Here is a 23,609-nt window from a genome sequence, read left to right on the forward strand (position 1 = left end):
ATATCACCTTTCAATTTTTTTTGCCATATAACTAAAATGTCAGGTTTACATTTTTCTCCACTAAGATACAGAAATGACACATTTTCATAATTTTTTCCAAGCATATTCAATATATGGTTCAGAGCACAAATGCTTAGTATTTTCTCACCTTGTCCTGTTTCTCCTATGTCCGCATTTTCACCGGGATTTTGACACTGTGTTTTTGAAATCCCCTTTGTGTTTTCCACCAAGCATGGCAGTTTCAAAAGGGAAGGTTCCTTGGGAGCTGAAGTCCATGCAGCTTGACCTCTCGTTTGATTTACTCTTGAACAAGAACTGAGGTCTAAGAAATTGAAGTATAGTGGAGTTTTCTCAGCTTTTTTATCTGAGGTTGAAAGATCAGAGGATGACCTTCCACTTATGTTTACTAAATTTCCAGATGTTCTCATGGGGAAAGAGCACGATTCTTTCAGGTGACCCTCAGCAAACTTCCTTCCTGGAACTGTACTGGTCAGCAAGTCTTTCTTCTCTTTCAACAATGTGTTATTTGTTGAATTATTAATCTCCGGGGAATGCCCATTTTTGATGGAGTGTATCTGAGTATCACCGTTGACTTTTTTGCATGGAATTAGTTTATCTGTACCAGCCCTATCTGTCGGGGGGTTTTTAGGAGCAATTCCAAGACCATCAGCCTTTCCTGGAGATGTGGTTTCAGCATTGGAGGTGCTTGAATTTGTAGCACTCCCTGTTTGTTTAGAACTGTCTTGATCAGGCTGCTTGCTGGGCACGTCACCCACCTTTATTCCTCTCTCAGTTTTTGGGGGGCATAAACTGAAAGCGGCTGAGACAGTCACGTTGTCACTGTGTTCTTTCCCAGTGTCATCACAATTCACAGTTGGTAGATTCTGAGCATCGGTTGCTGGAACTCCACTGCTCCCCAGGGCACCTTTTGTGTTTGTGTTTCTGGCATCGTTTCTGTCTTCAGCACCTGCATGCACCTGTTTAAGAGGAAGTTTGTGGAAACCACTCAGATTGAAGGTTTTTTCTATTTGATGTAACCTGCTGCCCACGTAATTGTCACTGGTCAGCAGGCTACATTTTTGGTATTCTGTTTGAGACCTTTCTTTAGCTTGATGGTCGCCTGTACTTCTCTCACACAGAGCATCCTTCTCAGGGCAAACAACCACTTGAGTCTCAGGTTTGAGTGCTTCAGGTGTCAGGACACTCGTGCTGTGTTGTAGGGTGTCTGACTTTGTGTGTGCCTCAGCACAGGATTCAGCTGTAGCATTGCACAGCTCCTGCTTGCTGGAGTTGATCTCCTGGTTCCCATTTTTCTTGTCAGCACCTGCAGGTTCAGTGGTGTCTAAAAAGGCCTTTCTTTGTGTGTGGGCTGCTGCCCATGGCTCGGTGCTGGCCTGGGGCTTTTGTTCTAAATTTGGGTTGTTCTCATCCAGTGCCATTCTCTGTGTTGCTCCTGGATTTTCTGCCTCTTTGCTCCCAGTGACATGAATTTCTGAGCTCTGTCCTTGGGTAATTAAACCAGTATCTGTGCAGAGGGTATTCCTGGGAGAAGCCTCCCTTTGCTTTTCTTCACAAGCACCAGCAACATTAATTTCATCCTTAGAACTGTTTTCAAGAACTTGTAAATCTGTAGGGTAAGTGCATTCTCTAGTTAGTAGATGATAACCCAGAGCTTATGTAATGCTTTGTTCTTACAGTTTAGAACTTCCAAAGAGATGGACTCAAGATTAGTAGTGATACTGATTTTTCTTATATTACACATATGAGCCTATCAAAAAGTTACTGAAGATATTGCACTATGGTAACTTGCAAAATATTTATAAACTGATAAAACAGAAAATATATTAACATTCTGTAGATTTTACGTATGGCTTATAGTTGAAATAACTGGTATCTGTCAACCTTATTATTGAAAGAGGTCTTCATAATGAAATTATAATATTATTTCATAATAATGTGAGTCAATATAAAGGTTAAGCCACTCGTTACTAGTGCAACTGGGTTTGTCTTTATTTTTCAAAGTGGCATTTTTAACTAAATGGAAAACAAAGCCAAAAGAGCTGTTTAAGTGACACACCAAAAGCAACATGATGTGGCTTGATAGGAGTGGGCCATTTCAATATCAGAAGGGTGTTTTCCAAAACATTGAAGGCTGTGGGCACTGATCCTTTAAAGCACTGACTTTGCAGTTAATGAGATTTTAAACTTCTGATTGTCTTTGCTACGTTTTAGAGACTGAGCATTAGAGACTACTTATCTCTACTACCCATGTAAGGTTATTACTTTGTTCTGTCTGTAATTCCTCGGTGTTTGAAGAATGGTCTCTTGTGGTTTTTACTTCACTTTCTTCTTCGTGTCCACAATTACCGTATTTTCTTATTACAGATTGTATAAACTCATTTTCTTTCTGAATAGCCTGTATGCCACTGTCTTTTGATTGTTCTTGACCACTCTAGCATAAGAAGGAACAAATGATTATACGTATTTTAATAAATTACTAAACTCACTGATTCGATCTAAAGTTCAGGACTTAGATTTAAAATTAATTTTACAATCCTGCTGGAAAACAAAGACCACTCACCTGAAGTATAAAAAGCTAATAAGAGGGAAATAAAAAAGCAGACTAACACCCTAGAGGAGCAGGCAAGAAATTAGGTCCTGCTATATTACAGCCCACCAAGTTATAAAGACTGACAGAAGTTCTCAGTGGAAGGCATATGTGTTGTGCACGTGCTGACTGGATCGCTCCCTCTCTCTGGTGGCCAAATCAGTGACCTGCTCAGTAATTCCACGCAGGAAAAGCCTGCAGGATTGCTGTTTACACCCAACACACGTGCACACACACACACACACACACATATTAACACAATTGTTTCTAACAAACCACCTAGGACTTTTACCTTCATGTCACAGGCAGATAAGGCTCAGGAATTTGTAATCCCTGTGATTCAGTTCCCCAGGTCTGTGCTTGGGCACTGGGTGAGTGGGGAGGACAGAGGGTATTGCAAAAGGGAGGGAGCGCTGCTGAAAATGGGACTATGGCATCTTTTTATTTTCCAAGTTTTTAATTAGTTTTCCTTCTTTGCTCCCCAAAGCCTTGGCACCGCATTTTCAAGCTTTCTGAACAAGCATATTAGAAATTCTCTTTTTCTTTCATGAAAGCTGTAACTCTTTCATAATCTTTTGCTTCTAGGAGCTGTTTCCTTTGACAGAAACACCAACCACCACAATATAACTCTTTTGTACAGTTATAAAGCAGCTACTGCAGTGGCACTTACCAGCTTTGTTGGTGTGGGCAGGACTGCTGAGTGCACCTGAAACAAAGAGGATAAAGAAAGGCAGAAAGGTTCTGTGATTCCTTTCCAGATTTTCAGATGGCTTGAATAAACCTAGTTTTCAATATCTTCAAATGGCTCTTCAGCCCTTCAAAAATAGGTCCTAGATGCACAAACTAAAATACCTAAATATCAAAACTATCAAACCTGGATTTTAATTTTTTGCCCGTGATTTAAATGAGCTTTAGATGTGATTTTTAGGTCACCTTTCCCTCAACAGACTAGTTCACACTAGGAAATTCAAAACCTGCTCAAAACCAGACCCCCCTGTGCATCTACACACAAAAGAATTGCAGCAACCCATTAGCAGGTGTAGCCCTGTTCTCTGTTGGTGCACAGCTGTATTACAAATAATATTAAACCAAATGTGAAGCATGGTAAGGTCAAACTAAACTGCAGTTTATAAAGTTTATAATGAGGTCTGACATTGTATCTTTCTTTTAAAAAAGCCCTTTGCTTAATTACTATTCCAGAGGTGATCAGGATGAAGAAGTTTACGTACATGCTAAATTTCATGCCCCACAAATAATTGCAGGGACTTCAGATTGCACTAGGTGTAAAAATAAATATGTGCATGTTTCCTTACAGCACTTGGAGCCACAGTCAAGATCTAAATCACAGCCAACACCTTTCCCTTTCGTGTTTCACTACACACTGACTGATTACTGGTAGGAGGTGGAATTCCACAAACCACTGTAATCAATATGATCTGCTGCAGCTCCTGTGGTGTCTTGGCACTGTCCCACCGGAGATTTGACTCAGCCCAGCCTGCCTAGCTTTGGAAATCAAATGACTGTACAGCACAGAGTGCTGTGGCAGTTTGCCATAAGATGGTGTAAGATGTATATTTAGAGGACATCTCAGACTTTTTTCCATTTCCTTTTCTGCTTTCAAACCCACAGTGTTTTCTCAGTAAGCACAAGCACTGCTTATCATGAAAGGCTCACTGCATTGATCCTGCATCCTAAACATAACTGATATTTTATTTTCATTCAAGGAATCGATGATTTCTTAAAGTTATACCGTTTGCATTACACCTCATAGAGTTCATCCAGCTTTGACACAGTTGGAGTTTTTAAAGCAAAACTAGAACTTCTATAACCTGTATATTGAAAAAAAAGAATCTTCTGATCTGTGCCACGTTGCAGAAACTGAAATTGGTTCCTCTGAGGAGAGGTTTCCGTGCTGTAAGCATCCCCTCTGGAGGAAAGGGGAACATTCTCTGGGTACAATAAGTTTTAATGGTATTTTGGGTCATTGTCAGATAAATTCTTAGGTTTGGCAATGTCAAAGGAAGATCAGTGGACCTGACAGACAAGATTAGGAAAACCGTCATATCTCTTATTCTCTAATATTTTTAGAAGACATGGAAGGTACTGCAGCTGGTAGAGACCCTTACCTGCAGATTTTCCACTTGCTCAGAATGCTGATTTCCCTGAGGAGGATGATAATCTTCAAGATGTCCATGAAGTCCTTTAAGGGAATTCAGCTCATTTTTAATAGTATCCATTTCTCTTCTCATGTTTTCCTCCTGTAATAATTGAGAGTACACAGAGTACACAAACACTTTACTGCATGTTCAAATACATAAACTAGCATTTTACAAGGGTATCAACAGCTTAGAAAATTAAAGAAAATCCTTAAAAGAAAGTATAGATGCTAAGGAATGTCACAGTAGGAAGTAACTGAGCTCTTTAATTCAAACCAAATTTTTAACCACATTTCCACTGCAGATTATACCTTTTATCAATTGATTTTGGTGTTGTTTTTTCAAGAAACCACAACAGCAAATAATTTGCTTGGCACTTTACTTCTGTAAATAGCCTCGAGTATCCAGTGCTTCTTCAGTGAATATGGAACAATTAGATTTTTGTATTTAGAACAAGCAGGGTGGTCCAAACCACAAGATGCGAAAAGAACAGAAGGGCAATTTTACAGAAATACCTTCACTTCATTTACAAAGATCTCCAGAGCAGCGTGTAATGTTAACTTTACCAGTGATGCTGCTGTGCTTTAAGAGACCGCATTTCTGGTTGGTCATAGCAGAAATATGAAAAGGGGAAAAAAAAAATCTTCTAAAGAATAGTTGCAAACATTCCTGAGAAATAAGCAGGGCGGATTCCATGTGTACACAGGAAACTGTGGTATAAAACTCTCCAAGGAATCAGGGAGACCAAATCCTCTCAGGGAATTGGGCATCAGAACGGTTCAGCTGGTTTGTAGCCTCCTGGTTGCAGTGGCTGCACTCAGATGAGTCAGCCTTAGACAACAGCATTACAAGGACAACTTTGCATCATTTCCCCACAGCTTCTCTGGAAATCCATCTACCAAAATCAAAACCTTGCTGGCAGAAGGTGCCAAATACACAGAAATAAAAAAGACAGACTATTAAACAAATGCTGCCTCGAGTCTGGTTTCCACACACTAAGCAGATCTTGTCTTATTGAAGGGTATTAATCTTTCCTACTTGTAAACAGGCATTTATTATTGCAGACAATTTTTACAGCTACAGTGTTTTGCTAATTGTTTTGGATTAAATAATTACAGAAGTACTCTTTAAAAGTAATGAAGTTGTAGAAAGAATGTCAAATATTGAAGACAAATGGTTGTTTAGGTGCAGACAGAGGTGAATTCACCGAGAGGACATACAAGACATGCACCTTTTCTTACCCCCTTTCACCCTCAGTCCACACTGAAGAATTCCTCTCAAATCAGAACTACAGGAAGAGCACTGACCTTTTAGAGCACAGAAGTCAACCTAAACCTACCTTTAAAAAAATATTCATCTCTAGAAGAATCTGTGTTACTGGAAAAGGAATTGGTTGTTTTTGTTGTATTATTTCTGCAATATTTTCTTGGCTTTTAGGAATCGCCTGAAATGCTTGATGACTATTTCAAAAACCTTTTAATACTCTAACATTTAATTTAATAAACCTACATCTTTTTTCCAAGTTCTCAGTGCTTTCTCATGCTCATTCTGAAGATTAAGGAACTTTTCTTCATTTTCCTTTGCCTTCTCCCTTTGCAGCTCATTATCTCTCTCAAGGGCCTGCAATAAAATTAATTATCCAAAAAATAATCAATACCACATTAATGAATTTTGATGTGTTTTATGTTGCTTGGACCTTTGCTTCTAACATGCTGGAAGTGCCATGCAGATCAGTGATAATGTGCTATCTCAACAATAATTTTCATAAATTAACAGAAAGGTGCTTATAGTTTAGCTAACAGGAAACAGGGGGAGGTTATGAAAAAAGAAATGGCTATAAAAGGGTATAAAAACACTTGCCATTATTCAGTTTCACTGCATAAGTTTTAATGTCCTGAAAAAGTAATATAAAGTCCAGAGATGAGAAATATGAAATGTAGCATATCTAGACCTTAAAGAAAAAAACTACTGTATGCTGAAAGAAAAAAAAAATATTCTTCTGATCAGTTTTTCTGTCCTAAATTGTTTATTAACCTCTCTTATAAACTGTATAGTCTTTACATTCTAAAACATATCTACTGGAACATGAAGTATACATCTGATTATCCTTCAATTTATTTTTATTAGACCATTGACACAGGAGTGCACTGAAATAGCAGCAATACTAAGTTTTAGACAATCATAGCTGTGCTTGCAACATTTTTGGGTTAACTCTTTCAGCTTTCCTGGGATAAATCAAAGCAGGCTTGTGTAAACCAACGGGGTCTTCACACACATATCAGGTACCCTTGGAATTTTTATCCTATCGCATTTTTATGGCAAACAATATGGAAGATAAAAGACTCACTGCATCCATGACCTACTGGAGACTTGAGAATGTAAACACAACTTTAATGCACGCAGCTCTATGGCCAGCTACAGATTTGCGACTCTGCTGAGCTTCTTTGAAAGCCCACTTGAAAAATGTTAAGTTACAGAGGCAGTACCCCCAAACCAATTCATTTTTACTAAATCTTTTAACTAAAAATGAGCCTACCTGATTCGCTTAGCATTAACTTTAAAATGCATTATTAATAAAACTATGTGTTACAGATATTAACACTAGGAAAACTCAAACTACCTTGTACTTTTGCACCCTTGGGAGAAGTTCTGTGCAAGGATATAATGGAGCTTCTTTGACAGACTACACAATTTTTTTTTTTTTTGCTCGATGAGCAAGGCCCACAAATTTGACAGGGAAGTGGAACAGAGCACAAGAATAGCACATAACCTTTAGATGCCTTATATCAAATTGAGGCTCTAGAATCAACACAGATGAAATCAGTAGTTCCCAAATTGGCATGAAGGCACATAGACCTTGAAGTTATATATTCAGCTCCATATTTTTTAGGTTCCATTTGATGTTTCTAAAAAAATGACAGTGCAAAAGAAGATGTTAACGCTGTCTCATTCCCTGGAATATCCTGGTAATTGTATCAAACTGTCAGCCAAACAAATAGCTATAAAAAAGCAACAATATTTTATGACCACTGTTTTAACTGAAAAACAGACACTTCTGATAAATCAAAACAATCCCATGAGTTCATCTGGAAGGAACAAGAACCCATGACACTCACTTTTAATATCAGACTGGATTTCCGTCACGCTGTTTAAGGGAATCACTGCACTTTGTGCATGTATTTATCAGGTTTACAAATAAAATTCATCTGTTAAATATCTAGCCACTTTTATTTCTCCAGTTGTGAGAGAAAATGAAAGCAGAGAAGTGATTAGCAATGGTTTGTGCTGGAGCTGGAACAGCAGGAAACAGTGATGCTTCCCCAGCCTAAAATAAACAGACCCAAACCAAAGCAGGCTCTCTAATCAGGATTCGTATAATCACAATCAGAAATCAATTTTTGGCCTGAACAGGCTGCACAACAGAGACTTGTACTCAGTTGGTACCTTGACAAGAGGAAAACAAGCTATACTTGCAGACATTTATGTGCAGTCTTCAAAGGGAAGATTCACAGATACCATTTACAGTTTTAGCTGGAGCTTTAAGACACACTATAAACTTCATCTGGGATGGGAAACAAAGCTCAGAAATACTATCAGGAGAAAGCACTTTTAGAATGCACCTGCTATTCAGTAATGCTGGCACAAAGATTCTAAAGGGCTCCCATATTATGAAAGTCACCATCAGTAAGGTTATACACCAGTTAAATGATCTTGAGCTGCTGGTTTAACTTACAAAGCAATTTCAGTGATCATAAAAAAACAAAAAGCACATTACCTGCTTACTCGAATGTTGTATGAATAGCAAGCAATCCAGCAGTTTCACTGGACCCAACATATAAATAAGAGAAGTTACAGAAAATCCTGCAACTTGAGGCAATTCTTTTAATTCCTGGGGAAATTTTAGCTAGTTTCTGACGGAGAATATAGCTCACCTTTAACCTTGCTTGTTTAATCAAAATGCAAAAGTGCTATATTTGTGGCACAAGGCAACTATTTAACATTACAACTATTAAAAGTCAAAGTAAGGCTTAAGGGAAGTTAATCTTATTTCAAATTAGCAAAGAAGCTTTTACTTAGAAACAAAAGCATACATGTACACTGGAAGCATAATTTGAAATGAACTATCTTAGTCCAAAACGTTGGCCTCACAGGCCAAAGAATGGAATGATTGTGGTTATGTATGGACAAGTACTAGATAATAATTATTAACAGAGCAATTAATGGTCGTATCTGAACTCTGCACGGCACATCTGGTGGGAACAGATATGACCTTCATCTTTAGTGCACTGTGGGCCAAGCTGGTGTTGAAATGTAGGATCCAAGCTGTTCTGAGTTACTGTTATGTGCTGAAAGAGGAACTAAGGAGTGCTGCAACTCCACACTCTCCACGTGACCGCTGCCCACCGTAAATATGACACCAGACAGCACAGCAAGAAAGGGCCAAGGACAGGCTCTTTCTAAGGCCCTCTGCTCTAATAAAACTGAGGGCAAGCACTAGCTGGGAATGAAGATCTGAAATTTGAAGTGTTTTCCAGAAATTTATACCTTTCTGCGAATTACAAGGGGGAAAAAAAAAAAAACCAACAACTACAAAAGTCATAAAATAATTTGATTTCAAAATACTCAAAAGTAACCCCCAAAACATTTTGGTTTTACCCTCCAGAAGTGGCTGCTGAGAATGGCAACCAGGATTTCCTTTAGGGAGAGAAGAGGGGAACCACAGCCTGTGCTTCAAGGTTGATGCTGACAAGTTTAAGGAGCTGAGGGAGCAGTGGAAGCGAGGTCAAAAGTTCTGAAAAGCACACAGATGTCTTTACCAGCCCTGGGCTTTAAAATTACAGAAAAGATAGTAGCAGCTTGTCTAATCAAGACAAATCTGACCTGATATTCTTCTTTCAGCGCATTTAATTCGCTTTCCATCCTGGCATTCGTTTGGGTTGTTCGCTGAAGGAGCTCCTGCACACACTGGAGGGAGCTGAGGATTTCCTTGTTAATACAAACAGAAGTGGATATATTGAGTAAGATTTTGTTTCTAGAGTTTAAACATGAATTTATATTTTTTACCTTTTCTTTTCTTTTTCTGTCAGTGTTTACAAAATCATGCATTAAAAAATTGTTCTCCAACGTCAGCACTGAGGAAGAGTTTGTAGGGAGAAATCAGAACAACGCCCACTTTTTCTGGCCTTTTGCCTTGGAGGAGACAACCTTATTATAACTTACTATAACTTAGTATTTCTCAGAGAATTTTCTTATAATGAAAATGAAATCCACCAATACTTTGAACGCACTTCAGTGCAAATCTGGAGAAAAATAAATCCAGCCCCAATGTGAGTTCAACTCAGGGCAGAGTAATTTTATGTTACCGTATCACAGTTGTGAAAAATTGTGGAAAATCCCAAAGAAATTACTCCATTAATGGATTATCATTATGTGACATCATTCTGAGCCTCCTGAATTAAACCCTAATAGAAGCCAACTATCACATATTGGCTTTGCATCACACGGTGCAAGTATATCAGATTTTGCTGTCACTGTGTGAACTCTTGTGGCACCTCCATCAAGAGGGTGTGTTGTTACTTCATGAAGAGTGAATTCTAACAAAAGAGCCCCCCATAATGAGCTGATTAAAGTGCCGTGCGTTTACAGACCCACGGGTGCTGCTGTTAAGTTCGTTGCAGTTAGCTGAAGAGTGAGAGGGGGAGTGATTTCATATTAAACACCACAGAACACATTCCCAAAGTTTCAAAGACAAGAGGGAATGACCCAGACAAGGCAATCTCTACTCCCTAAAGAACAGTTACAGCACTTGCTAAAAGAAGACCTGCACAAGAAAAAACAGTGAGTTTCAGGCAGAAGGCAGTCCTGAATGTGCTCAGTGGCTTCAAAATACACCGAGAGCAACATATTATTAAAACAAACACTTTCACACACTTGCCAAGTGCTCTCAAATTATTCTATTTTTGGTTCTATTGGGTACACAGAAACAGCTGTCTACTAAAAAAGCCAAATCATTATTTTGAGTGTACTCTCATTCTTTTTCATGCATGTATACTCTTATGCAGAGATAATTTTTGCGCTGAGCCTTACTTAATTTTTGCTTTAATTTCACATCTAAAAAAATGAAGTGCAGAGCTGTGGAGTGTCATCTGACAGGTCAGGAGCAGAGCTGGCCACAACTTTTCAATCTAGTACAGTGGTCACTCGACTAGACCAGATTGCTTCTCTGTGTACAGCTCAGTGCAATCAGCAATAATTTAGGCAGCATTTCCAGCCTCAGCCAAGAACCACGGAAGCCAGCATTTCAGCTGATGCAGATGGTGAATTATTAGCGCTCTGTAATACAGAAATCCACATCTTCTAACCCAAGCTCTTGGAGAAAACACAAAATGTATCTCTATACTAGAGCCCTCCCCAGACCAAACCCCCCCACATGTTAAAACCAACCCCAGCGATTCACACCCAACAAAACAGAGACACAAAGCAGAGTCCTTCTCTCAGATAACACATATCAAATATGCATGTGAATTATGCTCCATGCAGCTCCACAGAAATGCTTTTAGTGCAGTCAGGGCTGGGAGAGCAATGAGGCCTGAATTTGTCTCTCATTTTTTATCCTGTGTTTATTGGCAAGTATTTCTTTAAAGGAATGTTTTTTTCCAGACTGGAAGAGTGCTGCTGGATGAGCCTCCATGGGTAAATAACAAAGCTACTGCTTTGTCCTTCCCTGAGAAAAAGAATGAGACACTCTCCCTGGAGAGTGAAAAATCTACAACTGCTCAAGAAAAGAAAAGAAAAAAACAACGACCCTTTTTAGGCTTAATATTCTGCAAAGCAGAACAGAGGGAAGAAAGGGGTTTTTTGCTGTGTTTGATGCTTGACTCCATATATACCTTAGTTTGAATATCAGCATTTGCTCTGGAACAGACCTGAGTAATGGAACATCATTTCCTTTGTATGCAATTGACAAATTATTCCAATGTTACCTGGTTTCAACACCTTTATTATTATAATAAATAATAATAATGTAGATAATAAACTGTTGATCACCAGAAAGCAGAAGAACTAACGTGTTATGCCAGCCTTTCTGCTTGTCTGTACTGAGCTGACATGGAGACAATTGTTTCATGGGAACACCAAGTTTCTCCCATCTGAACTCAAACACAGAACATGAAGAAATGAAATAAAGTGTCAAACAATAGACTTTGTTCTGGTAATACTCTTTTCAAAAACCAAACAGTCAAAGCCCACTCATGCTATTATTAAAATATTCCAGAAGAATAAACGAATGAATTTAACTAATTTTTGTGGCTTAGTGTAATAATTTAGGAAACTTAAATATGAAACATGGCACTCAGAATTCTTAAGTTATTTAAAGTGGCCAAGCTGTATTAACTCACCAGCTTTTCTTCTTTAATGTGTGTGTTTTCTTCTTGAACTTTTTTACTGACTGCAGTCTCCTTAAAAGAAAAAAAAAAGAGCATGAAGAACAGTAAAAGGCATTTAAAATTAGTGTCGTTTTCTTTATTAATATTGTATTGATGTGAAATAGTGAATCACCATGAGGCTATTTAAAGAAAGTGAATTATACTGAAATGTCTTCTTACCCACTTTTTTTTTACTATGAAATGATACCAATATTCATGGAATATTTACTTCCCTGGAAGAGGTTGTGCTGGAAATAGTTTCATTGTATTGTATATGGAGTTAGTAGAAAGGAGTGACTGATCTGGACATCAGGGATAACTTCCAGAAAACAACCACCAAAAATTGAATTTGTTTAAATTCCAAAATACCATTCTGATTTTCTGCTGCAGTTCTTGAAACTGTTTTTCCTTCGCTGCGAGATTGATGTTTTCTTCTCCCACCCTGTACTGAGATGTGACCTTGGACCTTATCAAGTCTGCAGTTACTTTCTTCAGTTCCTTAGCACAGGAAACACATATAAATAGTTCATCCAGCATAGGCATTGCAGTTCAAAACACAGACAAATCTTCTAAACTACCCTGAGTCGGGCTCTACTTTTCAATAATGCACAGAAACAACAGAACAATAATTAGAGGCACTGAAATTTATAAGACTGACTTGCTAGACTTTAAACTCCTCACAGGTGGCTGAAAGTTTATTTTCAGAGGTAAAAAAGTTCTTGTGCTAATTTTACTCTGTTTGAAGTATTTACTTCACCATTTTGTTATTTACTCTTCCAAGAAGGATGTTAGAGGTGGACACTGAGCTGGTATTGGTAAAACCTCCTACACTGAGATATACAATAGGAATAAAGTGCTGTTATAACTGCTGTGTATGTGCCTGGGGATGAGGAGGGGAAAAGGAAGAACAGTGATTATCTGGTAAAAACAGGAACTGGCTATAAATTTGGAGGATCTTTGCTTTTCCTGAAACATTAATTACCTCCTCTCAGGAGAATGCTAAATTAATTTTATATTAGAAGCTTCTATAACACGATGCCTTTGATTTTATAGTCTTTATGCTCTTTCAAATATCCTTTTTTTTTTTTTTTCTGGTATCTGTTTCGTAACCAGTTTATTCCAAGCTCCTAGTGCAGCAAATAAACAGCAAATGCTTTGATCTCATGAAATTACAACTTATAGTTCCTGGAGCCATAAATATTGTGCCCTGTTCTCCCCCACCCCTCCCGTTCTGGTCCAAGGTAGTCTGGTTAATCTCTCTCTCTCTCCTGGAGCACTCTGACGTTTCCTCAGACAAACAGCAGAGGTTGTGAACGCTGCTCACAGATAGGATCAAGAATTCTTCCCGATGCCACAGCGAGGGAACCAAGCATTCAGCGTGGCAAGAGTTTTATCTAACAGCTAAAGTTCGGTCTGGTTAACTTTTCTTCACAAAACTGGAATTCCAGTTATCACGGACAGAATTATCACACCCACCAAGGGTTTTGACTGTTCTGGACAAAATCATAGAACAGCATGAAAGAAGAAGGAAAGATTATGCTGTAGCTGAAATTCACAAAGTTTTATGGAAAATACAAGCATACTTTTAAATAAATCCATTTTTTCCTTTTTTTTCTGCTTTTATTTTAGCCATAAATAAATCTAAAACTATTTAGGAAGTACTAAGTGTAATTGGAGAATCAATTCCAAAACCCAAAGACAGCAATGCTTTCAAATATTCTGTATTCTAGTAAGGTTTTTTTTTTTCCATTTTTAAAAATAAAACCATGCATTAGTTGTCCTGTTTTTATTAGAAGGCTCTGTCATGAAAGGTGCAAGGAGAGTTCCTGCAGTTAAGAGGCAGAAGGTGAGAGCAATTTTAACTTTACAGCAGTGAAAATGTGCCCTGTGCCAATCTGCATAGAGAACTGGATTAATGGGGTAGAGAACACACACAGGCAGGTGCAAAAACCTGCCATGGATATGACCAAAACTTTATAGTGTGGAGGAAAAAAAAACCAACTTACTACTTATTTTGTCATGGGGAAAGAGCAAGTCACACAAAGTAAATCATGCCCTTGAGGTAGAAAAGATGACTGGATTTTTTTTCCTTTGTGAATAGCAGGTGGATGGGTACAATCCATCTGGAACCAAACCCAGGTCTGCTAAGATTTTTGGCAGGAAAAAAACCCAAAACCAACAAACAGCCAAAACCCAACACAAACTCCTCAAAAACCCAACACCAATGAGACCATCAAAAACAATGGCAAAGTTTTCCATAGTGAGTGAAATCACAAGCCATGTAGCTGTAAAAATAATATAAAATAATGTTATACATCCACACATATATGTATTTTCTTAAAATTTCATCCTCAAGAATTTTTGCTTTATTCCAGTAGATTTCTCTTATTGTTAAAGTTACTAGTAGTGTTCAAACCCATATAAATTAAATGGACTGTGGAACATATTTTATCAGGTTTTGAGGTGTGCTGAGAAAGAATGACAAGGCTTTAAGGCCATTCCTTTGATGTGTTCCCAGAAGCCAATGCTGAGGGACACAGCTTCAAAAACACTTCATGCCAGTGGAAGTCAAGAGTGTCACAAAAACCCAAAATGTCTGCTCTTTAACCCTATTTTCCTGTTGCGTGTTGAGCTAAGCTAAAACTTCCACCTTTTTTTTTTTTTTTTGTAAAATGTAGTTTTGATCGATACAAAATTTTAATTCTACACTACCTCAAAGGTGAATAAATACAGGTTCCAGATGAAAAAGGACTGGAAAAGCAGCCAAGGCAGGCAGATGTAACCACTTCCCAAGACTGTGCTGACCCTCTGTGCAAACTTTAACTGTGCTACTCTTCAGGTCTTGAGCAGCATTAGTTGTTTGTTTTGGGTTTTTTTTTTAAGCAGCAGAATGAAAGAAACCTTTTTCTTGGCCAGATTTCAAGGCAAGCCTTTTCACAGTGGTTGGAAAGGATCCTACCACATCAAATATCAAAATGTTCAAATCCAAAAGCAGCTGTTACCTAAAAGGAAATTTTGCCACAGTCCATTACATCAAAATTTAGGAACTGGAATTGAAGCTGGCAAGGTCAAGAGAAAACTACAACCTCTCCAAATAACACTTCTTTCCTGACATCCCAGAAGAATGAACCTGTGCAGAGCAGACTGCAACTTAACCCAGGTTTACTGTTGTACATATTTCACACCCCCCTTAACACACATGCAATTTCATTATATTGGAGATTAAGGGGCTTTAATCAGTAAATATTGAATTGCATTCATTAACTTCATATCCCCGTTAAGAACAAATGTGTGAGATCATCCTGGGCTGAGTCAAAGTAATGGCTGTGATAAGAGCTGACAAGCAAATTAAGATTTTAGTGCTATGGACACTCATTCCTGCTCCTGCACTGAGGCTACAGAGGGAAGGAGTTTGAACCCATAAGTTGTCAGAGCTGTCAGAGGTCAGTCAAGTGTCCAGGGCAGATAAAAACAGCTTTAGAAGTTGTCCCAACTCGTACTGTAGCTATCATGACTTCTTTCAGCCATGTAGCAAGTGAAAACAGCCTGCTAATCCCTTTTCCAAGCTCTTCTAAATATTCCAGTTCAGGTGGTTCAGAATAGGATGATCAAATACTAAAAAAAAAACCAATCAGAAATTCAGAAATAACAGAAATAAAGGCATTTCCTGGTGAACTGTGGAAGGCAGATTAAGTTTCAGTTGGCCCCTTGTTCTGCTTATCTAACAGTATTTTATTCAAAAGAATCAAGAGTACAGTTGAGGACGGAGTGGATCAAGCAATGTGTTTGATTGCTGGAGTACATAACCCACTATCAGTTTCTCACACCTACATTATTCCCAAATTGCACTATGCAAAACTTTCTTAAATGTTTCTGTTCTCTTACCTCTCAAATTCCTTACCCTCAGAGATTGCTAAGTAATTAATTATTCTTGGTTTCTTACCAAAAGCAACTAATCCCATTTCCTGGGATGCTTAAATATTTCTAAAATGCCTACATTTTTTAATATACAACATATTACAATAAAGATATGCTGCATTTTGGATGAATGTTCTTCTTTTTGTCACACACCAATTATTTACCCTCCTTTAAAGGAATTGCACAGCTGAAGTGCACCCAAGGCACACAAAGTTGTCCTCAGACCTTCGCAGCTGTGATGATTTTAGCATCCTAACAAATATGGCTTTATATATATAATATATATATATAATATAAATAGAGGAAAGTTATCACCACTGACACCTTGCAATGTTCTTCTGTTGCTCTTCCACCCATCAAATATTTCATAGAGACATGTATAGTTTTTATATTTAACCTATCATTTGAATTACGTAGCTAACTAAACTTTTTTAAATGCCCTAAGACCTAATTGTGATTTAGAAACTAATCTGAGAATTTTGCTTTACTGTTGCTGTGTTTCTCAGTCTGCTTTTATGATGGGAAGAGTTCTGAAATGTTGGGATCCAACAGTCACTTCAAATCTTGGTCTTTCTGACACTGAGGGTTGGAATGTTATATTCTAGTATGTAACCAAGCAAATCTAGACTGAGTTCCTGACTCATTTTTAATGTAGCTTGAATATCTCCATGTAATAAATATAATAATTAAGTAAAGCACTAAAGAAAGTAGGAATGAAACAGATGAAAAAAAAAAATCAAGCTGTTTATATTTCAAGATAAAGTTAAAATTTAAGTCAGGCTTTTAATGGCATCAAACTCCAAAGAAGCTTAACAGCAAGAGGCTGCATGCTCTTAAGAACAAAAAACAACACCACTGAATTCAGGGAGACTGTTCAAGTACTTCTGCAACTTCAACCTCCATTTTTCAGGGAAAGAAAGGTAATGGAAGGTAAACAATCATTTTTGATTAATATAGATATAAACATAAAATGTATATAGTCCCTGTTCTTCATGTACAAATTATCTTCTTCCCCCAACCCTTTTTGTTTTCCAAAATAACCACAACCTTTACAAATATTCCCTACCTAAAGTCATTAGAGAGTCTAAGAGAGAAAAAAAAAAAAAAAAAAAAAAGAGGAAAATATAAAGATAAGGAGATATAAAAAAGATGTGTTGGGGCAAGATACTGAGTTTGCAGAAGAAATCCAACTTAAGAGAGTCCTTCTGTTCTTCTCCTGCCAGCCCTTAAGAAACAGCTCAAAGGGAGAAGAGAACTCCATCCTTCCCCCCATCACATATGATGGGAGAAGCAATGACAACACAGCACAGGAAGAAGAGGGGTCAGTAATGATTAGCAGGAAACAAGCAGGATGCTGTAGGGGTACATAAAAATTCCCAAGTTACAGAAACTGCTGCTCCAGTTTCAACTGAAGTATCTGTGGAAGCATGAGACTAATTTAGCCATGCCACAGAATGCAAAACTGTCCTGCTGTTTGTCCACTCCTCCCATCAACTCTGCAGAGGCTTTTGGAGGTCCCAAAGAATCCTGTTTCCACTTTCAGGAATGCATCCCATACTTACTTCCTTCAGGTTACTGATTTCAGTCTCTTGTCTTCTGTTCACTGCCATCAGTTTCTTATTGTGCTGGATGGCTTCCTGCACTTTAAACAGAAGTTAGAGCACGTTAGTAAAGACTTATAGGAAGATTTGATTTATAACTGCAATGTGTGTATATATAATTTACAAAATAACTAAACACCTTCGTGGAAAGGAGACTAAAACTGGAAATATGATTCAATGACTTTTTCTGTGTAGTGTTCAGGTGGTACAAGTTGCTCTGTACCTCAGACAACGAGATAAGACTTTTCTGTATGTTGGTTTGCCTTTTATTTTTTTTAATTTTGATTTCGTTTTTAGTGCAATTTGACGACATTTTATTAAGATCCCTTGTCTGTGAACTTTGAATCCTAGTTTTATTTTTTAGCCAAGGCTTTGCTTATCATTTTCTGATGGCTTTAATAATTTTCAGAGGGACACAGAACATCATGGACCATAATGGTCCCTTCCTGCCCGACTTTCCCACTGGTAAATCCAAGTAGAAACATGGCAAAAAAAGAAGATTTTTTTTTTTTTATCACTCAAATGTAGTAAATACTGAGAGTAATTGTTATTTTTTCCAAGAAATTGCAAAAATACTTTTGTATTTGATATAACAGTAAACCCCTGTCCAGTGTAAATAGGAGCAAAACACAGAAATATTTTTTAATAGTAAATATTAACCTCATTAAAAATGGAAAAAAAAAGTAACTTGAGGTACTGAAATATCACAAATTCAAATAGAATATGTCATCAGTTTATTCTGATTAACTAATTTTTATTATTTCACTAATGGTTTTCATCCATTTTCCAACACTTAAAAAGCATTCATTTCCCCCTATTTGCTGATTCCTTTACTTTCACCCCCTCATTTGAGCTGGTTAAGCTGATTGTGCTGAATGGCAACAGGCAGTTGGTACAAATTAAGCTGCTTTTTTGGAGTTGTCAGGTGTGTCCATCTCAGCGCTGTCAAAACCCAGCAAAATCAAATCCTGGAGGACGTGTGGGACATACAGGACACACTTACCACTGTGCTCCAGTTTTCCATGGACTCCCTTCACGATTCCAAACTGGGATGCGATGGTAACATAACACCTCTCCACTTCGCTCAGTTTCTTCTGATGCTCCTCTTTGGCTGCCGAGTGCATCTGTAATTTCTGATCCTGTCAGGAACAGAAGTGAAGCGAGTAAGGAGCTCTCCAAATGCTTTTGAATGTAACAGCATGAATGCAAAATCATTCCTGGAATATCTCAGTTGTTTATTTCTGTTCCCATTGTCAGAGAGCAGCAAGACCTTCACCTGTGTGTTAGATGATCAAAAATGCACTTTTAAGTATTTTCATCTGTCGCCCCTTATTTAGAGGAACCTTCGTGTAAATGCCTGCAGAACTGTACAAGCAGCTTTCAAATCCTGATCTCAAGTTTTCCCCACGAAAACTTTTTAGGCTACATGGCAATAAACACTCAAACAGGTTTTTTTTTCACCAACAGTAGCACTGTTCATGCTTTGAGCCATCTCCAGAGATGCCTGAGAGCCTCAGCCACCCCAGTTCTGGGATCGTCAGAAGTGCCACAGCCCAAGGACAATTAGAAGACAGTTTGTGTCCTTGACACACCTAAATGAAAGAATGTCAACAGGCTTGCTAAAAATCAGAAGTGCATCAAGCAATTCTATAGTAGTGGTGACTTTGGTTGAGATTAGTGAAACTAATGCAGATTAATAGCCCATGCTTCCTAGGAAAATATAAGTAACATTTTAATGAGTAATTATTAATTCCTCAGTATCAATTAGCAGTTTTAGTATCTTGAAATATGAAGAATTTGCTTTTACTTTAATATTATGTATCTGTAGGGAAGTTTCTAACTAGTTTTGTAAATATCCAACACTTTATTTTAACTTCTACTGACATGTTGGCCTAAGTAAAGTTATACCACAATGAAACCCACATGGTAACTAATTCAAATGTATTTACTGACTTTTACCAAACTCTCATTTTGTGAGGGGCAATTGAAAATACATATTCACAGGAAACTATTCAGTGACACATACCACTGATTTTTTTTTTAAAAGTTATTTGTTATCCTTTCTTTTGTATGTACTAAATTTTTTGTGTTCCTCTTTGGTTTTTTTTTTTTTTTTTTTTTTTTTTTTTTTTTTTTTTTTTTTTTTTTTTTTTTTTTTTGTTAATAGCTTTGTAGGTACCATTTGGTCAGTTTTCAAATTCATTTTGCCTGAAGAGAAGGGGTAAATTAATTCCCCAGAAAGGATAACCATTTTTTCGGATATCTAATCTATTTTTGAATCTATTTCTAATCTACAGGGAAGCAACACAGCAATTAAAATGACTTGGGCCAAATTCACCCCCCGTGTGTAAATTCAGGTTGCACGAGGGTGCATCTGGCCCAGCCTGGTTGGGTTTTGCAAGGCTCCATTTCCACACAGTAACAAATGCAATACATGGCCCAAGCATCAGAGGATAATAAAAGCTGAGAGCAATCAAAAGAAATGACCACCATAAGGCCAGCAAAACAGGATATACAAGACAAATTTCTCATGTTTTATAAGGTATGAAATTAAACACACGGCAGCAAATGGAAAGTCATAATGGAGGCACTGGGAAAGAAACACCACCACTTACAGGATCACTGCAAGGCATGCAGGTTGAGAATGTTCATAACACTTTCTCTTTTCCCTAATCAGAAGTTAACTGTCGAAGAACTGCGCTTAACTAATGCCGGGAGGGGGATTTCATAACAGGGAAATTAAAAGGAAAAATTGTCCTTGTTTTTTTCCTGATAGTCCCTCAGGTGTATTCATTCTAAGAGACCGAGGAACAGGGAGGCATCGCTGATTCGAGACTTGTGGCAAGATCTGAGGGGGTTTGCACTTTTTTAATGTGGATTTTTTTCTTAGTGTAATCCCAATTTATTATAGGATTCCTCTGCTCGCAGTGGAAAGGTCAGAAAACATTTTCCAGAGAAGACAATCAAGAAACACCAGGAGACACTGCAGGATAGGGAGGGCATGACCCTGGAGCTGGAGCAAGACCCACAGAATCTTGGTTCCTCTTCCCAACGTCCGATACTGCGAGAACAGGAATTATTGCCCTGCCCTCCACTGGTAATAAAGATAAGCTGGGCTGGGGAGTGGAATTGATTGTGGCCATATGGTTTGTGGAGGCACAATGATTTCTTGGTGGAACCAGACCAGAGAAATAGCTCAGGGTCAAGTAGGTGACTGGAGGAACACAAAGAGGGAATTGCTCATATCTCCAAGATATTCTGGAAATGGAGTCACTAGCCAGAGGTACTCAGTGAAGCAGAAGGTGGTAATTGGGAGGTGAAAGTGTCAGAGAAACAAAGGAGATGTGGTGGCATGGAGACCTAAGGCAAGATCATGTGAAAATTATGCAAAGGGTTACCAATTATAAATCTTAGAAAGAGGATTTTTTTTTTCACAATAGTTCCTTTAGTTCCTGCCATTTTTCTACTTAACAATAGTTTATACTATATCACTGCCTTCTCCCTGTGTTTTTAAACAACACAGTGTGATTACAGGCAAACTCCTAAAAACGCAGGAAGGAAATAAAAATAACATTCCTATCATAGATTATTAAGAACAAACTGTCTTTTAAAGTTTCCTATACTTACTACATTCATGTATTCACATATTTTATACATTTTGCAGTAATTACTTCATCATTCATTTGGCAATTTATTAGAAAACTAAATGGTGGCAGGGAAGCTCTCAGGAAATGCCAGTATTGTTGTTAAAATATCCCTGATGCACACTGGCCTATACCAGGTAGGAATCATAGAAGCAGATCCTGGGCAGAGTTCAGGAACTCTCTGCTGGGAAAAATGTGGATCCAGCTTCCCTCTTTTCTGAAGAGTTTATCCAGCCTAGACCATTTCATTGCAGCTTCACTAAATGCTTTCACACACATTTAGTTTACCAATACTAACACAGTCAGCAAGTGAAACTGGACTGGTTACCAGTCTTGCACAGAGGCACTCACCAACTCCAAAGCACTACAACATATATATAGATAGATATATGTATATGTGTATATATTTAGGATTTAGGTACTGTAGAAGACAAACAGCTCCCAGTGCTCACTCTCTCAGACGGGCCCAGGATCAGCCAAGGAGAGTCCGTGAGGGAAGACAAACAGATGCTCCACACAGAGAATTCTGGCATTCTACAGCGTGTCACCTGCCAGGTGACCAAAACCTGACCGCAGCCACTTCTGTCCAGTGATGATTTCAGCAGCAATTAAAGAATGCAGTACAAAGCCCACACTCAAGTGTACTCTATCAAGAGAACTGGTTTTGCAGTAACCACTCCATAGCCTTCTGACTGCCCAAGCAGTGAGGTGCAAAGCAACTACACAGCAGGCAGTAATCAGCACTTTCCTTGTGGAAATAACAAAAAGATGGGTGAAAAAAGAAGTCCTTTATTTCTTTGTCTCTCCAGTATGAAACCAGAACTTGCACTGTTTCAAAACCGTAGCGTGTTATGGTAAGATTTATACCAGCACTAAATTTTCACATAAACCTCAGTGGCTAGCACGCTGAAATATGGTGTGTATGTGAGGTGCTAACATTGCTTATACTGGACTAGAAGAGGAGAATTAAAGGAACCAAACCAGAATGAAGTGCTCCATCAGCAAGGCACGCTCAGTCCCCGGCAGGCACAGAAGCTCCTTCACTGCCTGGCAGGGTTTGGAAGGTGCCAGCTATAAACTGAACAGCACCTCTGCTTGCTCTCAAAACACAAGCCTGGGGCGTGATCTAATCTGTCTTTAACAAACCTAAAATTGAAATAAATGAAATAAATTGAAATAAACCTCAAATAAATGAATGGTTTGGAATTTCATGCAGTGCTACTTTTAAACACTCTTGCCATTTGTGATGACCAAGAGTCCACAGGGGCACCTACTGCTTGGATGCCTTGCATGTACCATTTAATTGTATCAAAGGTGTAGAGTACCCCAGTGATCAATTCCTGAGGAGTTTCCAAACCTAAGAAAGGAAGATATTTGTATAAGCAACATAGATGCATTTCCAGCTTATAGAAGAGGTGTTGTCATTTAAATATTCTCACTCGTGTGGAAGACAGAGCTTATAAGTTATATTAAAAAAAAAAAAGATAATATGTGAAATGACCTAAATGTAAGCCCGATAATTTTGTAAAATTTTAACACGTTTTTAGGTCAGATGCATTTTAAGAACAAATACAAGTTAAAAGTGAAGTAAGACAAAACACATTTTCTGCTGCCTTTGATCTTTAACTTGTAGCCTTATCTCCCAGGTCAGAGGGCACATTATTCAATTTCCCCATATTTTGTGTAAAACCACTGTAGCGTTGAGGATGACTTTCAGTACAAATGTCATGGTACTTAAAGCTAAACTGGACTCTAGTTTTTTTTTGAGCTTCTTAATTAAAATCACAGTTTGTAATGGTCTGACAATATTATCTTTATTCTTTCCAGTTGAGCAGCAGCAGGATTTTCACAGCATTTATTCAATCAAGCCTGGCCATGATTCTGCAGCTCACTCTTTCACTTCCTAAAGCAGACAACAGGGTTCAGAGCGACTCTGCTGTCACTCTGTATGAATTTATTCTCTGTGTCAAAGGGAGTGAGCTGGGCTGGATGAAATCTAAACTGTTCAGGGGAACTGATGTTAAGAAGCAATTCTGAGAAGATGAGTAAAAAAAGAGTAAAAGGAAAAAGAGCATTTTTTTCTTAAGAAAACCCTAAGAACTGCTTGGAACTACCTATTACTTTTTCAGATTAATATGCTAGATCTTATCAGAAATATAATTATATTATTCGAATCACAGTTTACAAAAAAAACCTTTAATCTATAAAGAGAACAAATGTATCTATTCTACTTTAATGCAATGAGGAAAAGTGCCACA

The 23,609-nt window shown here is 38.0% G+C and overlaps 1 protein-coding gene across 1 annotated transcript in view; it reads right to left on the minus strand.

Moving 5' to 3' along the window:
• Nucleotides 1-23,609, minus strand: part of CCDC73 (coiled-coil domain containing 73) — a 41,101-nt gene that overhangs the window by 4,198 nt on the left and 13,294 nt on the right. The window contains exons 7-16 of the mRNA XM_027908008.1: nucleotides 18,711-18,846; nucleotides 17,669-17,748; nucleotides 12,558-12,686; nucleotides 12,162-12,221; nucleotides 9,646-9,750; nucleotides 6,274-6,384; nucleotides 4,735-4,866; nucleotides 3,279-3,314; nucleotides 2,284-2,452; nucleotides 149-1,627 (exon numbers count right to left, since the gene is read on the minus strand). Of these exons, the coding sequence (XP_027763809.1) occupies nucleotides 149-1,627; nucleotides 2,284-2,452; nucleotides 3,279-3,314; nucleotides 4,735-4,866; nucleotides 6,274-6,384; nucleotides 9,646-9,750; nucleotides 12,162-12,221; nucleotides 12,558-12,686; nucleotides 17,669-17,748; nucleotides 18,711-18,846 (2,437 nt within the window). The remainder of the gene's footprint in view (nucleotides 1-148; nucleotides 1,628-2,283; nucleotides 2,453-3,278; nucleotides 3,315-4,734; nucleotides 4,867-6,273; nucleotides 6,385-9,645; nucleotides 9,751-12,161; nucleotides 12,222-12,557; nucleotides 12,687-17,668; nucleotides 17,749-18,710; nucleotides 18,847-23,609) is intronic.

Source organism: Empidonax traillii, unplaced genomic scaffold (assembly GCF_003031625.1).
Source record: "Empidonax traillii isolate 1590-97213 ecotype Southwest subspecies unplaced genomic scaffold, ASM303162v1 scaffold1599:size102157, whole genome shotgun sequence".
Classification (NCBI taxonomy): Eukaryota; Metazoa; Chordata; class Aves; order Passeriformes; family Tyrannidae; genus Empidonax; species Empidonax traillii.